This window comes from Aspergillus nomiae (assembly GCF_001204775.2).
Source record: "Aspergillus nomiae NRRL 13137 chromosome Unknown contig00049, whole genome shotgun sequence".
Classification (NCBI taxonomy): Eukaryota; Fungi; Ascomycota; class Eurotiomycetes; order Eurotiales; family Aspergillaceae; genus Aspergillus; species Aspergillus nomiae.
Window position 1 is genome coordinate 17,530 of NW_015378104.1, and position 22,296 is coordinate 39,825.

General features: G+C 47.2%; 7 protein-coding genes across 7 annotated transcripts; 4 read left to right on the forward strand and 3 right to left on the reverse strand.

The window, feature by feature from the left end:
- Positions 1-644: 644 nt before the first annotated feature.
- On the forward strand, positions 645-1,919 carry ANOM_003515 (40S ribosomal uS7 domain-containing protein; the record flags this gene model as incomplete). The annotated part of the gene is made up of 3 exons (XM_015548772.1): positions 645-899; positions 1,087-1,270; positions 1,336-1,919. Coding segments are annotated over 3 exons (738 nt in total), but the record flags the coding sequence as incomplete, so codon positions are not given.
- A 358-nt stretch (positions 1,920-2,277) lies between these two features.
- ANOM_003516 (SDA1 family protein) lies at positions 2,278-4,735 on the forward strand (the record flags this gene model as incomplete). The annotated part of the gene is made up of 4 exons (XM_015548773.1): positions 2,278-2,324; positions 2,392-2,427; positions 2,499-2,786; positions 2,845-4,735. The coding sequence occupies 4 exons, from the start codon at positions 2,278-2,280 to the stop codon at positions 4,733-4,735; spliced, it is 2,262 nt and encodes a 753-aa protein (XP_015409512.1).
- Positions 4,736-5,338: 603 nt separating this feature from the next.
- Positions 5,339-6,118, forward strand: ANOM_003517 (uncharacterized protein; the record flags this gene model as incomplete). The annotated part of the gene is made up of 1 exon (XM_015548774.1): positions 5,339-6,118. One exon carries the CDS (start codon positions 5,339-5,341, stop codon positions 6,116-6,118), a length of 780 nt encoding a protein of 259 aa, XP_015409513.1.
- Positions 6,119-6,794: 676 nt separating this feature from the next.
- Positions 6,795-9,752, reverse strand: ANOM_003518 (Hsp70 family protein; the record flags this gene model as incomplete). Its single annotated transcript, XM_015548775.1, has 1 exon — positions 6,795-9,752. The coding sequence occupies one exon, from the start codon at positions 9,750-9,752 to the stop codon at positions 6,795-6,797; it is 2,958 nt and encodes a 985-aa protein (XP_015409518.1).
- Positions 9,753-10,354: 602 nt separating this feature from the next.
- ANOM_003519 (misato family protein) lies at positions 10,355-12,056 on the reverse strand (the record flags this gene model as incomplete). Its single annotated transcript, XM_015548776.1, has 4 exons — positions 10,355-10,613; positions 10,672-11,216; positions 11,272-11,913; positions 11,985-12,056. 4 exons carry the CDS (start codon positions 12,054-12,056, stop codon positions 10,355-10,357), a joined length of 1,518 nt encoding a protein of 505 aa, XP_015409519.1.
- Positions 12,057-12,627: 571 nt separating this feature from the next.
- On the forward strand, positions 12,628-14,355 carry ANOM_003520 (uncharacterized protein; the record flags this gene model as incomplete). Its single annotated transcript, XM_015548777.1, has 1 exon — positions 12,628-14,355. One exon carries the CDS (start codon positions 12,628-12,630, stop codon positions 14,353-14,355), a length of 1,728 nt encoding a protein of 575 aa, XP_015409500.1.
- A 2,599-nt stretch (positions 14,356-16,954) lies between these two features.
- Positions 16,955-19,143, reverse strand: ANOM_003521 (uncharacterized protein; the record flags this gene model as incomplete). Its single annotated transcript, XM_015548778.1, has 6 exons — positions 18,994-19,143; positions 18,903-18,937; positions 18,761-18,830; positions 18,542-18,709; positions 18,118-18,476; positions 16,955-18,069 (listed from the first exon to the last, which is right to left on the reverse strand). Exons 1-6 carry the CDS (start codon positions 19,125-19,127, stop codon positions 16,955-16,957), a joined length of 1,881 nt encoding a protein of 626 aa, XP_015409499.1. The 5' UTR covers positions 19,128-19,143.
- Positions 19,144-22,296: the final 3,153 nt, after the last annotated feature.

The following is a 22,296-nucleotide window of genomic DNA, read 5'->3' on the forward strand; positions in this document are numbered from 1 at the left end:
CAGGGGAGCCAATAAATAAACTTGGTTCCTTGCACCGCCACGACACAGAACAAAAAATAAGCATAAGGGCACGAGGATGATCCTTAAAGATTATTCACAACAATGGTTATGCTCTCTTACAACCAGTATAACTGAATAACTGAGTGTATTTGTGGATGTGTATCCAAGCCCACTATGGTTCTCCAAACCCATCATTTTTATTCTCTTTTCCCCCTTTACGTTTATTTACAATCAACTGAATATTACACATTTGGCATAAAGACCACGTTGCGCAGATACTGATGTAAGTCAAAGAATCAAAGGTTTTACAGTTTGTACAACTTGTTTGCTGAATGAGACTGTACCTGAAAATGGTTAGTATACATTGGAAAGGAGACTAACACCCTTTTGATTGTACTGTACATATGGGTCAAGTAGTGTTACGAGAATAGATACATCTGCGTTTCAAACGTTCCATGATAGGACTACTTTCCCATTCGGGAATTGGCACTGCAATCTCTATGTAATCCAAATCTGGTTTAGTGTTCTGGGCACCACTAGCGTTTCTATCACATGACGTGAGATATATGATTGGTGTTGGGCCAGTGCCCTAACGTGTCCACAGAGCTAAGCGAGCGCACCTCGATTTTCCTGGCAGCCAAAGGAAACATTTCAGCCGACCGACTGCTATCGTCGACGTTGAACGCTCACCCAACGACACCGCCCGTCACCTTTTACGAATCCCTCCCTCGACAACAGGTGCATTCGGCGTCCATAATGTCTGACCACGGGGAAGTCGAGGTCGAAAACACTGCGGCCTTCCAGGTCCTCCCCAAGGAGGCTGTCGCGGAGATGGGAACCGTGAAGCTCTTCAACAAGTGGAGCTACGAGGATGTTGAGATCAGGGACATTTCCTTGACGTAGGTGCTTCCCAATTCTTTGCGATTTTCTGTGCTACGATAATACCGCGTCCGTACAAGCGTCGCCTGGTTCAATTGGGATGGGAAATGATGCGACAACCAGGGGGAGGAATAAACTGAGGGAAAGAGATGTGGAATAGGATGCACATACGGAATGGAATTTGCTGACTCGAATCTACGCACATAGCGACTACATCCAGATTCGTAACCCCGTCTACCTTCCTCACTCCGCCGGTCGTTATGCCGCCAAGCGTTTCCGCAAGGCTCAGTGCCCCATCATTGAGCGTCTGACCAACTCGCTCATGATGAACGGCCGCAACAACGGCAAGAAGCTCATGGCTGTGCGCATCGTTGCTCACGCTTTCGAGATCGTACGTGCATCTTTTATGGTGGACTAGCCGATACCTCAGACACCAGAAACTAACAACTACCGCAGATCCACATCATGACCGACCAGAACCCCCTCCAGGTCGCCGTTGATGCCATTGTCAACTGCGGTCCCCGTGAAGACAGCACCCGTATCGGCTCCGCCGGTACCGTCCGTCGTCAGGCCGTTGATGTTTCTCCCCTCCGCCGTGTCAACCAGTCCATTGCCCTCTTGACCATCGGTGCCCGTGAGGCCTCTTTCCGTAACATCAAGAGCATTGCTGAGTGCCTCGCTGAAGAGCTTATCAACGCTGCCAAGGGAAGCTCGAACTCCTATGCCATCAAGAAGAAGGACGAGCTTGAGCGTGTTGCCAAGAGCAACCGGTAAAGGGATAATGTTGGGCGTATTCTCCGTTTGGTCCTGTTTCTATTTGTACTGGAGTGGACGGGGGGTTCTATAGGATTCAGTCGATTGGCATGCATCTGCGCGACTGTACATACCTCAAAACAGTCACTGGGGGGAGCAAAATCCAAAACGAGAATGGGACGGCTTTCTTCTATAGTAGCTGAGATGCGATCATGAAGACCTTGGGCTTTTAAGTCGGTACCTTTTATTTTTGTTCAACGAAAAAAAGAACTTTTCAAATTTCCATAGGTTGCTCCGTCTTGATGACGACCAACGTAATTTGTCTTAGCCGCAAGCCATAGGTCGCGGCTCAACTTTACCCTAACGCGTAGGTCTAAGGAACAAGAGTGCCTTTTAACCTAAATGTCTTAGACTATTGTTTTCAGTTGCTCTACAAGAGATAGACAGATCGTAGATGTCTTGCGCAGAGCGACTTTGCTCCAAAGGTTTGTCGCTTATCGATAGGCTGGCCCGATCCCGTGGAGAGAAAAAAAAGTTCGGATCTGTTATCAAACGTGAGCACTACCACCTCTCACCCCCCAATTTCTCTCTCCTCAATTCTTCCACCACGTACTTTCGAGTGACTGGTGAAAATATTTTATCAAAATGGTAAAAAGGAAGTTGGGAGCCTTGGAAAAGGTCGAGGCCGACCTGTGAGTCCTTAACTGTCATCTCCGTCCGAAAGTTGAAGATTTCTCTTGCCACTAACTCATCCTTCAGGCCCAATCTACAACATAAAATTCGAAGAGACCCAAAGTAAGTCAATCGCGGGCACTCAGAAATGGCCATAGCTATCACTAGTTTGCTAAAAATGCATTGTGTTACAGATCTTACATTGAAGATTTTCGTGCTCAACATTATCAGTATGAGAGTCACCGAGAAATTTTCATGGCAGCACCGGCGTCGGCCACCGATACGGGCATTATCTCCTTGCGCGAGCTGATCGACTTTGTTGCTCACGTTGCCGACTGTTACCCAGACATTACCAAGGACTTTCCTCAGCAGCTCATGGACATCTTGACGCAGCATCATTTAGTCTTGGAACCGGAACTTCGAGAGAAGATCGTGGGGAGTCTAGTACTGCTCAAAAAGAAGGAGCTTCTTGACTCTGCAACGTATGTTAATATCATTCACAGACTGGGTTTATTCCGTTGCTGAATATTATGGCTGCAGATTACTCCAGACCTTGTTTCCTATTCTCATTACGACACCCAGCAAAACGTTACGAGCATTGATCTTCCAAAAGATTCTAATGGATCTTCGTACTTCGAACGCGAAGACAACAAACCACAAGCTTAACCGCACCATGCAGACTGTCCTTTATAACTTAGTGACATCAGATCGTGTCTCGTCCAAGGGTCTATGGGCCATCAAGCTCATTCGTGAATTATGGAAACGGCAAATCTGGTCCGATGCGAAAACTGTTGAAGTCATGAAGGAAGCTAGCTTATCGGAGAACGAGAAGGTCATTATCGGTGGTGTCCGTTTTTTCCTCGGTGGAGATCAGGAGCGTGAGGAAATGGAGGATGAGAGCAGTGACGAAGAGGCTATAGACCTTGGTAAGGTCAAACATCAGGTCGGTATCAACAAAAAGACCAGGAAGAAGTCTCGCGCTGTAGAGAAGGCGAAAGCGACTGTCAAGAGAAAGGAGCGCAAGAAGAACCAACCACACCCATTGAATTTCTCTGCTCTACATCTTCTACACGATCCCCAAGGCTTCGCGGAAACTTTGTTTTCCAAGCATCTGCAAAATTCCAAGTCCAAGCTCAATCTAGAGCAAAAGCTTCAGGTTCTGCAACTTGTCACTCGCCTTGTCGGATTGCATAAGCTGCATATAATGCAGCTCTACTCTTATTTCCAGAAATATCTCACTCCACGGCAACCTTCGGTCACTTCATTCTTGGCATCGCTAGCGCAAGCGTCGCATGATTTGGTTCCTCCAGATGTGCTTGAGCCGCTCATTCAGAAGATTGCGAATGAGTTCGTATCTGAAGCATCTTCATCATTGGTTGCTACCGCTGGTCTCAATGCCATCAGAGAGATTTGTGCGCGACAACCACTTGCAATGAATGAGACTTTACTACAAGATCTCGTTATGTATAGAAAGAGTAAGGATAAAGGCGTTGTGATGGCAGCCAGAGGTCTACTTGGTCTCTACAGAGACCTTAATCCGGAAATGCTGAAAAGACGTGACCGCGGCAAAGAGGCATCTATCGGTCTACGCTCAGGAGAAAAGCAGGAGAAGCGATTTGGACAAGAAGAGACCGGTGGCATCGAGGGCTTGGAGCTCCTCGAGCAGTGGAAGGAGGAAGAGCGCAAGAAGAAGAGGGCTGAAAAGGGGCTTCCCTCTGATGCAGAAGACGGTGAGGAAGAGGAGGATGAAGCAGCCGACTGGGAGGCTTGGAATGTGGAAGACGATGAGGACAGCGATGACTCCGGTGGCTGGATCGATGTCCAGAGTGATGCTGAAATCGATCTTAGCGACTCCGACGATGAGAAGGACGCACGCCCGTCCAAGAAGGCTAAGCAGGATGCCAATAATGAAGAAAATGTCAACTCTGAGACCGCGCAGGATAAGACAGAGGCCCAAAAGCCAAATATTGCAAACATCGCAACCACACGTATTCTTACGCCGGCCGACCTGGCGAAACTCCAAGAGTTACGTACTCAAGCAGCTGTTGACGCACTTATCCCAGGCGCCAAGGGTCGCCGTGGTCAGACTAACGCTTCTCGACACAAGGACGATCCTCTGACGGCTGAAGAGATTGAGGGTCTGGCTGCGCTGTCCGCCGGAAAAGCAACTCGTGAAGAACGAATTGCCCATGCTAAGGAAGGGAAGACTGATCGTGCTGAGCATAAGAGTATCACCGCAAAGAGAAAGGAGCGTAAGGTGGAACAGGGTAAGAGTACTACGAATAAGGAGAAGGCTCGCAGAAAGAATATCTTCATGACCCTCGGCAAAGCAAGAAACAAAGGAAAGAGGAGTCTTGTGGAAACTCGCAACGTATTGAAGGCCCATCAAGACCGACAGAAGCGTGGCGGCAGAAGAGGAAATATTGGCTAAGGCTCGGTGTATATATGTGGAGATAGCCCATGGTTTATACTATAGACTTGGTCGCTGTAATAGAGCGGTATCTTGTTCTTGAATTTACATTTGTGAGACTTTATGTTGAGAATATATATGTCCTTGTATCCTTGTAGCAGATCTCGTCCACTACCTGTCTGATACCTTTGATTCTTGATTGGGACATCGTTCTATTGTAACCTTTTTGACCAGTTTACGAATAAGCAATGCCGAATAAAAGTACTAGCCAGACTGCATAGTGCAGGACGCAGAAGTCGTTCCCTGATTCACAAATGAAACCCCTAGTCACGTCCCAAAGAAGATATATTGGATATGGGAGCGACACGTGCCTATGCGCGTCACCCGCGTCGCGTTTTCCGCCGCCCAGCCTCCCATTTCCGTCATCATCTTTTTCTCTTTTTCCATTCCAGTTGTCGACTTGTCATAGCCTGCATTCTCTCTTAAAATTTCTATTGCTCTCACACGTTAGCGTCTAAGTGGATCGGCCGCCTAGTGGACCTGATAAAAGAGAAAAGAAAGGTTTAAAAGAAGAAAGAACAAAAATTTCTATAACCTATCGTCAACAATCAAAATACACCAAATATGCCTCCATCACTTCAGAACACGACTAAAGATAATGATCTGTCGTCCAAACGCAGACGATTCCAACCACCGATAACCTCCTTCTTCCCCGCAACAACAGAAACAGATCACGCTGGTAGCTCCAGTGCCCCTCACTTATCTTATACCCACTACTCCACCACCACATCCTCCCCCACCCCCGCCGTTGATGCAAAGATCCAAGCATCGCTACTTTCAGTCGGCATGCGCGTTCGCAAATCAGTCGCAGAAGGATACAAAACCCGAATCCCCTATTCGAAGGACAAGCCAACTCTATATACGAAAGAGATCCCGATCGTCGGAGGTCCAACAGCCTATCCCGAACTGGCACCCTTTTGCGGCACGATGAACTCAGCCGAATCTGCAACTCAACCCATGTCTCATCCCTCCTCGCTGTCCTATAATAAAATGGATCAACTCATCACCGATGACGGAGATGCTTTCTCTCTCCCATCAAGTAGCCAGGAATCGATTGAGTCGGTTCAGACAACCGCACAGAAGCGATCATACGACTGTGACGAAGATGATCTCGAAGATACGTTCGATGAAATGCCGACTCATGCAGGGACAAACTGGCAGAACTTCTTGGACATGGGTACAGGGATGGACTCGGTGCCTGGCCGTACTATCCTCACACCAAGTCTAGGGCAGCAGCGACGTCAGTTTGTTGCCATGAAGACACAAACGATTATTGATGTTGATGATTTTGAAGAACCCACCTTCCTTCGTAGGCGCGAAGAGGTTGATATGGATCTATCCTGAATGGAGCCAATGTGCCCGTGGTCTAGCTGGGAGGCTGGTCTATATTGTTTGCCATGTTGTCTCCTCTCACTGGACCGTCATTATGTGGACATGGTTGATCGCTACGCTATCTGATTGCCCCTTTGAGCACGGTATGATTATTGGATTGGCTCTAGTCATTCGCCCCGAATCCCTGAGCTTCTGGTTAAGTTGAGGTCGGCGTTCGAATACTTCCTTCAATTATCTCCTCCTGTTATACGTTGAAACAACATTTGTTACTTTTGATTATCGTTAAGCGATTGTATATACATATACCCGCATTGGTTGGATGGTTATGCCAACTGTACCTTGTGACTATGAGATTTATATCAGAATAATATTACTTGTATGAATATCGAACAAATAATAACGGCATGACTGTGTTGCTTTGTCTTCTCTTTTTTGCATTGACAGTATATTCTAACTAGTTTACAGCCCTTGTCTTGGGTAGGGCAGATGATGCTAAGCATAACAATAAGGCGCACCAATATCGTGGTCATGGCCATGAAAGGGTCCAAAATGATGAAGAGAGATGGCCCCTCATGATGAGTGAAATGTGTAGTTCCGAAAGAAGTAGACCTGGAAGAGAAAAGAGAGACAATGTGAACACAGAAGATAGCGCTCAAGCCGAACTCCATCATTTAGTCTGCAAATAATATTACAGTTCATCCTTGACATTGGCCTTTTGTTTCTGTTCGTTCTCCTGCTGTGGCTTCTCTTTCTGGGCCTTCTCGGACTTGGCCTTCTTGCCGTTCTTCTTCGACTGGTCCTTTCCGGACTTGGCTGCCGCTGCACCCATCTTTTCATAAATACGGTTCATGGTACGCTCAAGCTCCTTGAGACGGATATCAAGCTCGGCCACAGTCAAGACTGCGTCATCAGATTCGGCCAGTTTCTCCTGAAGAGCAAATTGGGTTTCGAACCAAGTGTTGGTGGATTCAAATATTTTAGCCAAACTGGCAAGGTCAGATGGCTGGAAGATCGAGTACTTTGGACCCGTGGGTTTGGTCGTCGAAGTGGTTGAGGTGGTTTGAGATGCTGTGGACGAGTATGGGTCTTCATCCAGGTCTTCAAGAGGGTCGGCAGTTGAAGATGGCTCAATAGATGAAGTAGCTGATGAAGCTTCTTCACTAGTAGAGGATGCAGATAAAGACGAAGAGTACAGGTCTTCGTCCTGCTTGACTTGCTTCTCCATGAGGTCCAGGACAGTCTTAGCGTTCTTCAACACATCCTGTAAAAGTTCAATACGAGCTGGGCGAGCGGCGTTTTCTTGTTTTCTTTTAAGCGCAGGATTGACAATGTCCTTCAGGGCCTTGAGTCTTTCCTGGAATTCTGATGTCTTTGCATTTTCGCCGTCGTCATAAAGCCAATCACTAGCGGCAGCGGCCTTCTCCTGTAGGACTGCCAACTGATCTGGTTTGACTACCTTGCCGAACTCCTCGTCATCTATAAGGTCACGGCTTCGGTAGATGAACGACTCCAGCTCATTTAAAGCCTCTTCGCGTAGGACACGATCACGGTCCGAGGCGTCAAACGCGGCCAAACGTGATTTTACACGGCCAAGCTCGGTCTTGGATAGGGCAGGAATCCCTAGAGGCGACGACGTGAAGCGAATGGGAATAGTCTCCACATTGGTCTGGGGTGAAGTCTTCTTGTTTTCTTTAGCAGAGGTGGTGGAAGTAGCGTCGCTGGCTGAGGTTGTCGAGGCTTGGGGCTCCTCAGGCTCCAGAGTGATCGACTCGCTAGGCTCTCCATCTTCGTTAAGAGGAGCTTGCTCCTTCTTAGAACCCAGACCGAAGAAGCCTTTGACATCTTCAACTACACTTCCCGTCTTAGTGTTTTCCACTTCGCAACTCACGGCGCCACTGACAACCTCGGGAAGACCATCAACAGGGCTCAACCGAATAGAGAACTTGGTGGTGATGTTTGCAGGCGAGCAGCCAAAGCTCTCCTTTAATTTGGTGACAGATGCCGTAAGATTTTGCGTCTGCACACCCAAGACTGGTGACTCAACCACATTGCCCTCCAAGGGAATTTGCTGGTAGAAACTGAACTCAAAATCTTCAAGGTTCTTCACCGTGACTTGCTTCTCAGGGCCAACTTGGGAAGTGGGAGTGAACAGCTTCTGCTGTCTCTCCCGAGATTCAGAAGGCCACTTCAGCAGGACGGGATAACCAGAGACGTCGTGGGCCCGGATATCCTTGACGCGGAAGCTAGGGCTGAGGGCAGCCCCCTTAAAGGCAGCACCGAAAACAGCAGCCTCGTCTGCGTTAACGCTGGTTCTAAGTTTGTTGGACGCTCCGCAAACCCGCTCCAGCTCCTTCTGGACAAATGGGGTACGGATAGCTCCACCGTGCAAGATGACAGAATCAATATCGTTCAACTGTAACCCAGCAGCCGCTAGAGCTTGCTCGAGAGGCTGTCCCACCCGGGCAATATGCTGTTCTGCAAGCCGCTCAAATGTAGAGCGGGTGATGCGGTACTTGAAATTGAAGTCTTCCTCATAGAGGTTTTCGAAAGAGGCTCCAGTTTCAGTGTTGGCGCTCAGAACCTGGCGAACTTTCTCAGCGTCCTTCCAAAGCCGCGCCATGGTCTTGCCATGAGAAGCGATATCGGATGGTGCGACACGATCTTTCAATTTCTTGTCCTGGACCAAGTTCGTGATCATGTCCCCGACCACGAGATCATTCAGAGAATCTCCACCGAGAGTCTTATCCCAGCCTGTTCCTAGAACATGGACCTCCTGAATTGTCTTATTGAACTTTCCAACATCCTTCACCGAGCGACTTTGGAAACGAAGGACGGTGGCGGTTGTGGAACCCGCACCCATATCGTAGACGACATGGTACTCGGGCTTCTGTCCGGTGGAAACACTGGGGAACTGACGACTGGTCGCATAATTCAATCCAACAGCGAGACCTTCACTAATAAATGCGTCGACATTCAGACCCGCTAATTCCGCCGCCAGCTCTAGACTTCTCTTCTCCTCAGACGTGTAAAAGGAGGGATACGTGATCACCACATCTCTGATATCTGAGCCTTTCCCGGCAAGATTGTCGGCGTTGACTTTGACCTGCTTCAACTGCATCGCCAAAAGCTCCTCAACAAGGAAGATATCCTTCCTTTCTTCCTCGCCAAGCCTATTGCTTCGAAATCCGACGGTTCCACGCCCAGCAGCGTTTTCTAGCTTCAGCGCGGGATACCTGCTAAGGAATGTTTGAACCGCTTCGTTCCCATCATTGTTGAAGGGAACCCCCAGCAGTGTTTTCAAATTTGCGTAGACATCGTCCGGATACCGTGCAGCGAGTGCCAGCGCGTCACCGCCGTAGAATCTCTCAGGGAACGGCGCATTATCTCTGGTGGGTTTGAATGCAACAGCAGCAGACTCCTTACGTTTCGAGTCTTTTGTTAGGACGATCTCCAATGGAATTCCCGGTTTCACAAGCACCGCTTTGAGATATTCTGTGCCCACATCAATACCGATCACTGCGGATCCAGCAGCAGCAGCGGGTGCGGGAAAGGCAAGGAAGAACAGCAAGAAAGGCACTATCAAGACGGAAAGAACCGGAGAGGATGTAAATAATCGCGGTGCAGCATGTCGTAGTTTGGGAGCCATTGTCTATATATCTGTTGTATTTAAATGGTCAATCACCCCACCTTTCAGTTGCTTGCATATGGAGCTCTTTACTTTGGAGATGTGAGTAGTTTCTCAAGTACAAACAAAACTATCTGACAGGTCTAGACGAATTTCTAGAATATGTGCGAATGGGTTTGGACCAAATGCCGAAATGCACTCAAAAGTGCCGGTAGAGGCAAACTTGTGGTAATCTATAAGAACGAGTCAGCAAGGGAAGAGAGTCTGCTGGATTGGAAGTAGGGAAAGCGCCATACATGAATTTAAGTTGGTCAAGCCATCCAGAACGCGATCACGCACTGAACTACTGGCCACCTGGCAGTAAGCATGAGTAATAAGTTGTGATGCCGAAGTATCAAAGGGAAACTTTTGGAGAGGACACGTTTGGGGATCTAGGGATGCAAACATCCCCGAACTCGGTCGTGTTTGCACCTGTGGTCCCTGCAGATCACGGGCCCATAAGGATGACTTTACTTATAACCAGTAGGAGTATATCGTAGTAGAACTCTCTTTACATATTATCGAGGTGTATTTTTAGCATTTTAGCACAAATGAAATGTTCCATATGCTTTATGTTCAAGCCACTATTCGTCATCAAAATCCGAATCACTCATCCATCCGGTCTCGTAGGATTCTCGAATCTCCCCCAATCCATTGACGAGTGTTTCACGTTCATCAACGCCAATAATTCGCCCAGCAACTGCCTCCAACACCTTGATTCTTTCCGCCGTCCGGGAGGATGCAGTAAGGGCTGCGAGAACATTTATCTTGTTTTGCTTGGCTCCTGGGAACATATGACTGGGGTAGCTGTCAAGAATGGGGAATGCCAGGGGCGCGTGGAAGCTGTTTCATGTTAGACCGAGGTTATCAATCACGTATAAACTGCTACGCTGGCTCTCACCTTTGGAACATCGGGGCCGAATCGTAGTAACGCTGCTTCCGAGAGAGGCCAAGATCCTCTTGAGGAACGGACTCATCGTCCTGGTCAGGGTTGGTTCCACGCCAAACCTGAATCTGGTTGAATATATGTGAGTTGCTACTTCCATGCCTATCATAGGTAAAGTCCAACTCAAATTCTGCCTGAGATTTCACTACTCCCTGTTCCGAGGCACTTGTTTCAGCCACAGGCCCTTTAACAGGTAGGTGCTGTTCGTTGGTTCCATTGTCCGCGGCGACGGAGGATTGCAACTCAAAAATCTTGTGAGTGCTGTCATCACCGGCTAAAGAGGACTCGAAGTCATGGAATTGCCGAAGACGGGTTGGGAGTGTAACACTTTCCATAGCTGAGCTGATAAGTGCAGTGGTATGCCATTCCGACTGCGGGTCGAAATACACTTTGCTTGGGGTGTGGCTGGGCGGATCAATAATTGGAGTATACAGTGACGATTGGGGAGAGATGCTGTATATGGTCCGGGCTTTGTTCATATCCCGTTTAAGTTGAGTTTGCTGAGATAAGGAGCAACATTAGGCATATGGCAGAGATAAGAGAAGAATAACTCACACGAGGCACCTTTGATCCACCTTCAATTGCCCAGACCCAGACAGACTTTTTACCGAATTCATCTCGCAGCCTGTCGACATATCTAGCAGAGAAACCACCCCAAGCATCATCAGAACTTGTGAACAACTGAATTGCACGTAATTGATCACATTCCTCCGCAAATGGTCTCACATCTCTATCAAGAAGATCATGCTCTTTGTCAAGGTCACTAAACAAGTCTTCTCCGACATTCCAATCTTCGAAAGGCATGATCTTGCTGTGCAGCTCATAATCATTCAACTGAACGATCGAGCGGGGGTGATAAAAGAGGCGATTATAGTCAGACCAGTACCGAACTGTTTCGGTTGTAAGTTTGGGAGCAGGGAGCCCTGCATCTAGTTTCTTCTGGTAGTCACTTTGAGAGATCGGTGTCTGTTGTTGTATGACTTCTTTCCCATCCCACAAGCCTTGGCCGAGGTTTGCATCCTCTGTCAATTCATATAGTGCGTTATACTTTCGAAGAGTACCAAAAGCACCTTTTAAATCATATATTACTGTCCTAGGGGTGAAGGTTTCTGTCCCGTCTGCGCCCACACCAGGACGAAAATGAACGTCATGGTCCACAAGAGATTCCTCTTCCCCATTGTAGGTAAAATAGGACTCCTGTTATTACCGAGCCATTAGAGCAGTGCTGGATGGAATGCATATAGGCCATTAATGTGAATGACATATACCTGGAGGTTCCAAAAATGAGTTGCCAAGTAATTGGCCCGCTGCCCTAGTTGAAGGGTAATGATTTCATGCATGCTTAACCAGAAACTTTAGTGCGCACAGTAACATTATTAGCACACACTTTGAACAGATAACTTGATGGCCATAAAGTACATACATGTTGAAGATCCGGTAGAAGCTGGTATTGTATTGATAGATATGAGAACTACTCCAAGTGCGAGTATATCTATCTCCGAAGAAGAAACCCTATACAGATTTAAAAGGAAGTACTGCTAGTAGTATTGCAAGTGATAGAGGCATCAAGAAATGCACGGACCAGGTGGGATCCTCGCTTCCAATTATGGTTTAACGTCACCACATTCCACATGATATCTCTAGACCACGTTCGGCAAAGACTGGTAGTCAAGGGCAACAGTCACATGACATGCCGTGGATGGGTAATAAACAAGCTAAGAGGCGTTGTTGTGGGTGCGTCACCGATAGGGATCAACCGAACACCTCCACAACGATCGATTAACGACGGGACTTGTTTTTCATTAATACTCCTTCTCCCACGGCAGACTGTCATGCCCAACTGGGGAATATCTTTCAGTCTACTAATCGCATAATATATAGTACTGGAGCATGGATTCCCCATCAAGCGTCATGTCTAGCCCCTCAAAGGTATTCAATAATCCTCTGTCAAGCCCAACGAAAGCGCTGAACCCTCTTTCACCGGAGCGCCTGAATCAGCAGGCGTTTCCCAACTCACCAACGTTACCTAATGACGTACGCAATATGCAACGGAAGCCTAGAGGTTTATCGGATGTCCAAGCCAAGGTTGCGTATTTGAATAATTTATCACGAGGGAACAGTCCAGCAGCGCCGTCAACACAGTCATCTGCCGGAAACTCGGCGGCGCTTCAACGTGCCATTCTAGGCCGTGAGGAGGCGGAGTCCGCACTGGCCAATGTTTCTGCTCAACTCTCAGAAGCCCAGTCTCGTGAGCGTCGCATCAGTGAGAGACTCGAATCGTTGCTTGAAGAACTACAAACTGCAAAGACACGACAAGCCCACGAAAGAGCAGTATTTGAGAAGGAAATACGGAAAGCAAGAAAAGAGGCTTTTCGTGCAGGATCTGTATTGGTAAAAGCTCAGGAAGAATTAAAGCAGGCGAGATCTGAGGCCAAAGTATTAAAGGATGAGCTCCAGTCAGAGCGAGAAGCGAAAGAAAAGGCGAAGCAGGAGGCGTTCGAGCGCGCGTACACACTCGCGGGTCTGATGGAGGAAATGGAGGTATTGAAAGGACGCTTGCGAACGGCAGAAGCGAACAGCCATGTGGATACTCTAGAAGCACGTGCCCAGGAGATGCAGAAAGGAGATGTTGGAAGACTATCACTAGCAGAAGGCGACCTTGCATTCCTCCAAACGCCTACGCCTCGAAGACCGAAACGATCGGCAGAAGAATCCGATGGCACGCCATTGCAAAGCCGTTTCAACCATTCCGTTGCCCAAGACACTCCTCCAAAGAGGGCAAGGGTCTCCGATGTTACACCTCGGAACGAAATCCAGAATTTGGATTCGCCGGAAGCGAAAGGCGACGATATTCACGAATTACAAATAAAGTTAGAATCTGAACGACAGCTGAGGGTCAACGCGGAAGATATGATAGAGTTCCTGAAAGTTGAATGCATGTTCAAACGATGCACTTGTCGTATCGAAGAAGAGCGAGAAAAGAGCCATATTCAAGATACGACACAACATGCAACCAAGAAACCCGCTGGCCCCGGCGAACACATCGACAAAGATGAACATGCAGGCACCAAACCGCGTGTTGAAAATTTCCCACTTTCTCCCGGTAAAAGTTCTGGTCATTCTATCGAGTCCGCTGAAGAGCCTGAAACAGAAGATCAGCCACAGACAGAGGAAACTACTATAACATTCTCACCTGCCACTGGAACTTTTCATACAATTCCATCTCCTGTCCGAAGGTCACCAACGAAGAAGCTGGAGCATGATATTGTAGAGCTTCCTCAGCTTATCACTGAGAACCAGTCGACCCCCCAACCACAAGTCACTAGCCCACTTGCGAAGTACGACGTACCATGGGACGAGACACCTTTTGAAACAGTCCATGAGATCCAAGCCCGTGCTCCGCTCTCCCCCTCTAAGGTCCGTCCTTCACCCGCTACTAGTGACGTGCCATGGGACTCTGAAGTACCTGAGCAACATCGGTTAGAAGGCAATGTTGATGGGCATGATAGCATCAGGAGAATACCATTGCGGAATGAAAGCGTGGAACCAGACCACTTGCTCGGCGTCCCGGGAACACCTATTGACCGAGAGGAAGCCTGGCACAGATCCGGGCAAGGCGGGGCCGAACCAACAATATGAAGAGATCTGTCAGTGCCAACGAAAGTACGTTACGCGCTGGCGGCATGGGTGTGACTCCCGTTAGAGCGGCGCGTCGGATTCCTGCCGTTCAGAATCCAGATGGAAGGTACAGTGAGATACGAAGTCGAAGGGACATGAGTGCGCCAGTCAGGATGTTCCACCGGTAACACTTATCTCACATTACATAGCCTGATAGATGTTTACGACGATTTGGACAGAAGCATTTATTAACTCTGGATAACTTATGATACCCTGGTGCTCCAAGGGGAATGGCGTTCTGGGAGGTTTTATTTATTTTTTTTCCGATAGCAATTTAACGGAGCTCTTAATCACCACTCAGTGTCTTTTGGGTATTCTGGCTCGCCTTTACGATAATTTCGTCTACAACTCTTCTGCCCGATGGGTTTCGGCATATCCTTTTTGTGACACATGATGATGGGAAGTTTAAAACAAGGAATCTCGACTTCCTTTTATACTTTCTTTTTTGCACCATGCACAGGCATTCCACTCATTTCCTACGATGTTCACTGAACTATTTACTATTTTTCCTTTGTCCACTTGTATATATATCTCGTTTAGAATGTAAATATGTGATTTTCTACGGTGAATGAAAAAGGTTGACACCATGGGTACCTAAAGGTATGCTGCGGATACTTGAATAGGTCTTCTTAACCTTTAGATGGTATACACGGTGGGCCTGCTCCCTGGCACAGGCTGTGATAATTCCTAGCGCAGTGAGAACTCATAAGACCATCCATTTTGCTTAGGATGTACAGCTTAAGCCCTGCGCCAGATGAAATTCCGTTGGCGATATGCGATACACGAACTGATTTAAGTCGGAAACATCTGTTCCAGGCCCTCCAATAAAGACACAGCTCAGCCAATTATACCCATGGCAAAGGTGCCATTCCACTGGTTATGGCGCTCCTACCTGCATGACTGTCAGTTCTGGAACTACTTAGCGCACTTGACCTAGCCTATTATCGGATATCTAATACAAGAATATTATCAAGAGAGCAGGGATTCTTATTATACCCCCAGTTATTCCTAAGCCCGGCTCCGTGGCCTGCTGTATATCCGTCACTAAAACTGGTACTTAACTCCCGGGTCTGTCCGAGGTACCTAGTAGTAGACGCGGCGACTATCCGTCGTGCGCACGCCGTATCCTCTATCAGTGTTGTTGAGGTCAGATTCTCGTTATGGAGCACCGATATCCTCACTAATAAGGCAGTGGACGTTTGCAAGGAGTGGAGTATTCCGATTCTTGCATATGCCTCGTTGGGGTATGGTTTCTTGGCTGATCATGTTCTACTAAGCTGAAGGATATTCGTCATATCTTTGATCGGTTTCAGCCACCGGCGAGTTTCCATTTTTTTGACATGGAAAGCAACACGCTGGCGAATATCAAGTTTTGCTGACGAGATCGGGGCGGAATTTCCCCAAGAATCTCAATCTTATTGATAAGCTCAGAATGATCGGCAAGTGTCGAGGTGCCACACCTGCGCAGTTGGATCTGGCGTGGATCCGAGCACCTTCGAGTACTGGTGGTTGTGGTGCGATTATTCCTATACCTGGGGCAGCGGCTGCTCAATGTGTTGAGGAGAATTATAAGGATACTCATCATGCAGTTGGCGCACGATTTTCGCTTCTTTAATCCGTTTCGTGACCGATTATTGGCCCGTAGGAAGACCGATTTATCCCGTTACACTGAATTGGGCTTACTATCCAAAACTTGTCTATAAATATTACAACTTATCTCAGTCCACGCAATAGCGGATACTGCAGTTGACGTTTGCTAGAAATTATCGAGTTTCTTGAGGCCTCATAGTAGCATTCTCAAAACCTCAACCATATATCAGAGAGATGCTCTGGCTTATATATTTACTCCCCAGGGCCACCACCTTGCCTATGTAATTGCCCTCGCCAAGTAAAAGTAAGATACGATCGTGAACCCCGTGTGAACATTGCCCATGATATACGACCTGTAGGATTGGACAACAGTCGAGTTGCAGTGTATCCCCTTGACGAGTAACCCTAGATCAAATTAACAAAGATTACTTTACTGAATATAGCAACTACTAGTAATATACTAGATCAAACCAAGCATCTTTCACTCGATATGGTTTCATGCTGCTTCTTTTATATATTATTTGATCAAGGGCTACTATAAAGTCACGTGATGCTCTATATAGGAGGCGCTTCTTGGAAGGTGAATATTCCCTTGAATTATTGCACACCGACATACCAAGTGCGAATTTATACTTAGTACTCTATTTTCTGCTGACAGCGTTAGTCGACCTCTCATTTCGATGGCTGCCCTCATTAGAAGAGTGAATCTTTGCGTCGTTGCACAGCGATCTGGTATCACCTAGAGGGTGAAGTGAGATAAATGCAGAGGTTCATGGTGGGACGCTGAAAGATAGCTTCAGATTGGACTGTATGACATGCTAGGTAACTACTCTGGTCAGGAACAGCATCCAGAATATGTCGAGGCAGATAAGAGGACTATACAAAGGAGTTAATTATGAAGCAGCTCTTTGGGGATAATATGGCAATTGCTTCAATCCCGTATATGAATGACTATATACCCTGAATGAATTCAAAGAATGGAAATCCCACAGCATCGTATACGAGCACTGTCCACATATGCCTTGCGATTCCACCAACAGCGGACCAGCTCCTCGACAAAAATACGATCTGCTGCACTCCAGACGTCAAGACCCATCTCAGCCATATCTTCTGTGGTGATCTTGATCGGTTCGTCATCGCTATGTGGAGAGCTGGAAGCCTCCTCTTGAAGTAATCGAGACCTATCATCTTCTTGAGTAGATTGGCGGCCTATGGTGACAGGGGGTTCAAGGTCATCGCCCGGATCGTCTTCGTAAGGAATATGATCATCATCATTAGGCTCCACTTCTTCGTCCGGTGCATTCTGACTGTCGTGTCGAGCGATTGCATCGGATAGGGTGACGAAGATCTGTGTAGTCATACGACGGAAGTATGCCACAATGGCAATTTCAGGAGGTTCGTAAGAGGTATCTGATGGTTGCAAGCTACTACGGCCGACAGATCCTGAAGGCGGGCTAGTTGGATGTTCCACACTCGCTAAAAGCTGGGTATCTTGCTGGATCTGATGTTCTTCCTCCTCCTCTTCTGATAACCCATCACGCTTCTCACCAGCCGATGCCCACCAGATAAAGGAGGTGTACGCTAGCCGGGTCCAAGAGATGGGCTCAACGATGGGACTGGATGAATATGTTGACGCAGCATCAGAATCGTCCTCCTCTCCAGGTTGGCCATCGTCGCTCGAGGCAACTTGACGCAAGCCCTTGCGAAGCGTGGCATAGCGGCGCGCATCCCGCTGGGTTGCCTTTAAATGAACAGCTTGAGGTGTGTTGTGCTTCGCGGTTGATGTCGGCAATATGGATATCTTTGGAAACACTTTCTCGGCTGCATCCTTAGAATAAGGTGGAGGTAACGAAACAAGTACATCGAAGAGCTCAGATTTCATGGTTAGCACGCTATCTGTGCTACAGGCAATCCAAGAAGCATCTGGCTGGGCGTTGGCTGGGACACCTGCCAAAGAAGAAAGATACGGGATATCATGAATGCCAACGTTGAATAGCGGCCGCGGTCGCAGACTAGGTATACCGGTCGGCGGGAGCAAAGGAACAAGTGAATTAGGTAAGGAAGCTAGCAGAGACAGATCGTATACTACTATATGTCAGCAGAGATGTTAAAAGATAGTAGGATAGGGCTTACCGTAGTTACAAGGCATATAAACGGGCGCCTCGGCCATGAAAAGTATTTTCTTGCGGAGTAATGTTGCTCTATACAATGGGTATATGAGGGGACCAAAACAATCAAGGAATTCAGGAAGGGATGAAGCTGGATGAAATGGCGTCAGGGCCGGCCTGGGCGTTTCCAGCACAATAGCGTCACTAAATGCGCGGTTTCTAAGTGAGTGATCCGGTCGCTCTCCATGCGCCCTCAAGCGAAGGCTGAGAGGAGATTCCAAAGGAGAATCTGGAGGCACGCCGGACAAGTCGCTTTCGCGGATCTCATAAGTTTCCCAGTACTTCAATAGCGGTTCTGTATGAGACATGTCTAGGGCATAGATTCTGCAAGTCAAACAGGTCAGAACAGACGTGAAACGCCGCAGGCAATATAGAAGGGGTTAGCTTACTGCGCCAATTCCCTGAGTTTCGGGGCATGTCGCCAGCTTTTACCTAGCCTTCCAGAGCTCAAGGGTACTAGGACACCAACAGAAAACATCTTCGCATTTCGCTCAGCTTCTTCTGCGGGCTGGTTGATAAAAGCGCTGATACCAGCATATTGTTCGTGTACGAAATACCTAGAACGACTATGAACATGATGATATCGTGAGCGGCATTTTCAAACGTACACTAGGTCTTCTGAAACATTGTGTAGACCAGAGGGTAGTGATTTGTATTCGACAATTCCTTCAACCTCAGCTAGCATTCGATTGAGTTAGCTAAGTTCAAGCGGAGAGAGCAACATGGTCGCGAGATTTAAGTATCACTCACCTCCAGGGACTGTACGCTTCCAGGATACCACATAACTACATAGTTCTCTGCGGTCAACACGATGTTGTTAGAATGACCATATCGAACTTACCCAGCCTTGATATCGAAGCGGATCACGAATAAGGCGGCAATGGGAGGCGGCGATTCCCAGACAGGCGTGCGGGGTACATCGACCCCTAAAGGCTTTCTTCTAAAAGGACCGGGTGCCATTGTAGGAACGCGCATAAAAGAAGGAGCTTTCTGACTCCATCAGATGGTCAGAATAATTGTAATCACTGGTGTGGTTGCATTGAGGAGGATGGGGACCTTGGATCCGACCGACCATCGGACGTTGACGATTGCACACAGAGTTGCGGAGATCGAATGGAGCTGTCGCCGCCTGAGGCAGGTATCTAGCCAGGCCTGGTTAGTCGGGTGGCATGCCTTCGTGGTATCTATACTGTACAGCTGATTCAACAACAAAATCAATTATCAAGTGGCTACATAGTACCTCATAAGCAATACACTGAGAAATATATTAGAGGGTAAATATTGGTTGACATGGTTACTAGTAGAGACTCCCCAGTCCTGATTGCTATTTTAGATTCAAATCCATTGTCTTGGCAAATCAATATTGTTTTGAGCCGCCTCATATCACGTAAAGTGTTTATACCCGTATAAGTTCGCAAAACGCACGACAATATTTCAGGTACAGCTATATCATCAAAAGACTGACTAAAATTTAGTTTTTCCTTCACGATTCTTTCCGAGGATCTATTGCATTCTTACTACGCCATTGATGCCCCAATCACCGGGTACGCTCTCAATGAATTCTCACTCCTCAAGCTCCTCTCTACTGCTGGCACTGGCACTATAACCTTACTTGGTGCAGTCTAGGTCGTACTGAAAAGTGTATTTAGTCTAAATTTGAGCAAAGCAGGTCGAATTGTAATCTTCTGATTTTTCCCTTGTAACATTCTCCTCATCATGTCCAGACCCTAGAAAGCCAGCCACGTTAATATACTGTGAGCATACAGCGGGAACCATGAATTGCAGATTTGGATGTTATTTTATGTTAAATTATCATTGCATGGCTTCTGCTCAAGATTTCTTTGGGCAACTGTGGAAAGAGTATGCCTTATCCGATTCGAGATATATGACAGCGGACAGGATGGTCTTATGCATGGAGACTATCACCGTGGTACGTCTCCATCACGTTTCGTACATTGTCTATCCTGGGGATGACTGACTGTGGACTATATCTTTCCCACCCAATACTGACAAGGCAGTAAGGATGGTCTTCGAAAATTTCTTAGAAAAGATCATATGTCGAGCTTTCCAATTGCTTCCTAAAAAAGATAATGGCAGGAGAGTAAAGCCTAGGAGAAAACATACTCGGACTCCAAATGACCCAGTGGTAGATTAAGAAGCCTGAACGAAGGAAAGGCAAGCTTAGGAAATAGCAAAGATTGCCAGAGGGTCGATCTCATATCAGATGGCCAAAAAGTATCATATATGCCTTTTTTTCATCATTGTTTATCATAAAAATCAGTGTGGCCGAACTATTGACTTGAGCCATCTAAATATTCGTTATTTAGTCAATTCCGTTCGCGGGTACAGAAATCCTGTCGCTGACAGTACTCTTCTCCCTCTGTTTTTGGTTGTCCCAGGTGGAAAGATCTGTGTGTACCTCTCTCTCAAAACCGAGTCAGACCTTGTCTATGTCCATTTCCTTTCCCTACGGGTGACAACTTCCTACCCAAAACCACATAGATGCTTAGAGTGATCAAGAAACAACTGCTGCTCTAGGAGGCTGTTTTTACTAGCTGTAGCCATGTATTGTCGTTGCTAGATATATTCGCCGTACTCCCGAGAATAAATACTATATTTCAACCCCGATAGTCACGGGTTGTCCATAAGATATAATTCTGGAAAATGGAGTAGATATTCTGTTACTATAATACCTGGCCTGCTAAAAAGAGTGTATATACGGAGCTTACAGAGGACTGCAAACTCATGCCAAGCCAGTCGGCGCGGAGTCGACCTCCATCCTTAATAACGTTTTGCACCCCTCTGCTGTAGCACCCGGAATTAACAAGGTCAACATCTCCAAGATTTGGACTTGCAGGGAAAAGATATGCATATATCAGGGCGACGAGGAGGATGATTCCATGTTATCACGTATGGGGCACGTCTGAGTTTTGAATTTGTGTGGGATAAACTATTTAGTTGTAGGACCTCGAGATATCTCTGCGTCATCAAGGGGCCAAAGAAAGTGTGATGCCAATACTCGATGTATCTCTAAGCGCAGATGGCGCAGTCGTTGTGCCGGTATTCGAGAACTAGTATGTGTCACTGATGAAATGGAGCCCAGTGACCTCTACTACAAATAGTTAGGGTTATACATCACTAATAGGGTCTGCGGAGCTGATATAGTCAATAGAAAAATCAAATACATAACAAAGTCAGTGTGGCCGAGTGGTTAAGGCGATTGACTCGAACCTTCTATAGAACATATTCGATATCAATTCCATTCGTGGGCACAGGTTCGAATCCTGTCGCTGACGCTTTCTCTTTTTTGCTGCCTGGTGACAGTATTTTTCATTTACTAAAAAATAACTACTACCTGTGTGTGTACTCCTTCCTCCGCGTGTACTGTAAAAAAGCAGCCAGGGTGGGGCATACAGTGAGCTGTGATGAGAATTGGACTGTCCAATTCTCATCACACCCACCACCCTTTGCGAACTGCGCCGAGCCCTAAGCAGCACCTCGGGAGCTAGAATTCTGATAATCGAGACTCCGCGCTGTGACAATATGTACCCAATATATTCATGAAAACACTAGCCAGATATTCGGGATTTAGTGAAAATTTATATGGGAAAACCAAAACTCGCGCTGTGAGATTTTATTTCACGGGGAACATTTATCACGGCGAAGCACTATTTATTCCCACACCGGATAATGCTGATGCGGCGGCTAATGCTAGCTAATAGATGCCAGAGGCACGTTTGCCTTGCCCCAGTGTTGTCTCGGCCAGCAGACAAAAATCGTCAGCGACAGGATTCGAACCTGTGCCCACGAATGGAATTGATATCGAATATGTTCTATAGAAGGTTCGAGTCAATCGCCTTAACCACTCGGCCACACTGACTTGGTCGTATATTTAGCACGTTGTATACTTTGAGCTCCGCACCAGGGCCATCCAACACACATTTGACCGCTTGGTGATGACCTACTGACGGCAGGATGCAGTGAATGACGAGGGGGAGGCCATATGGAGTCACAATGCCTATATACCAGTAGGTACAAAGCGAAATGGGCTCAGTATGCTGGTTATATAGTTATACAGCTTAGCTAGATTGCACAAATCCATAAGCGAACAATTGCTGAACACATACGCAAAATTTTAACAAAT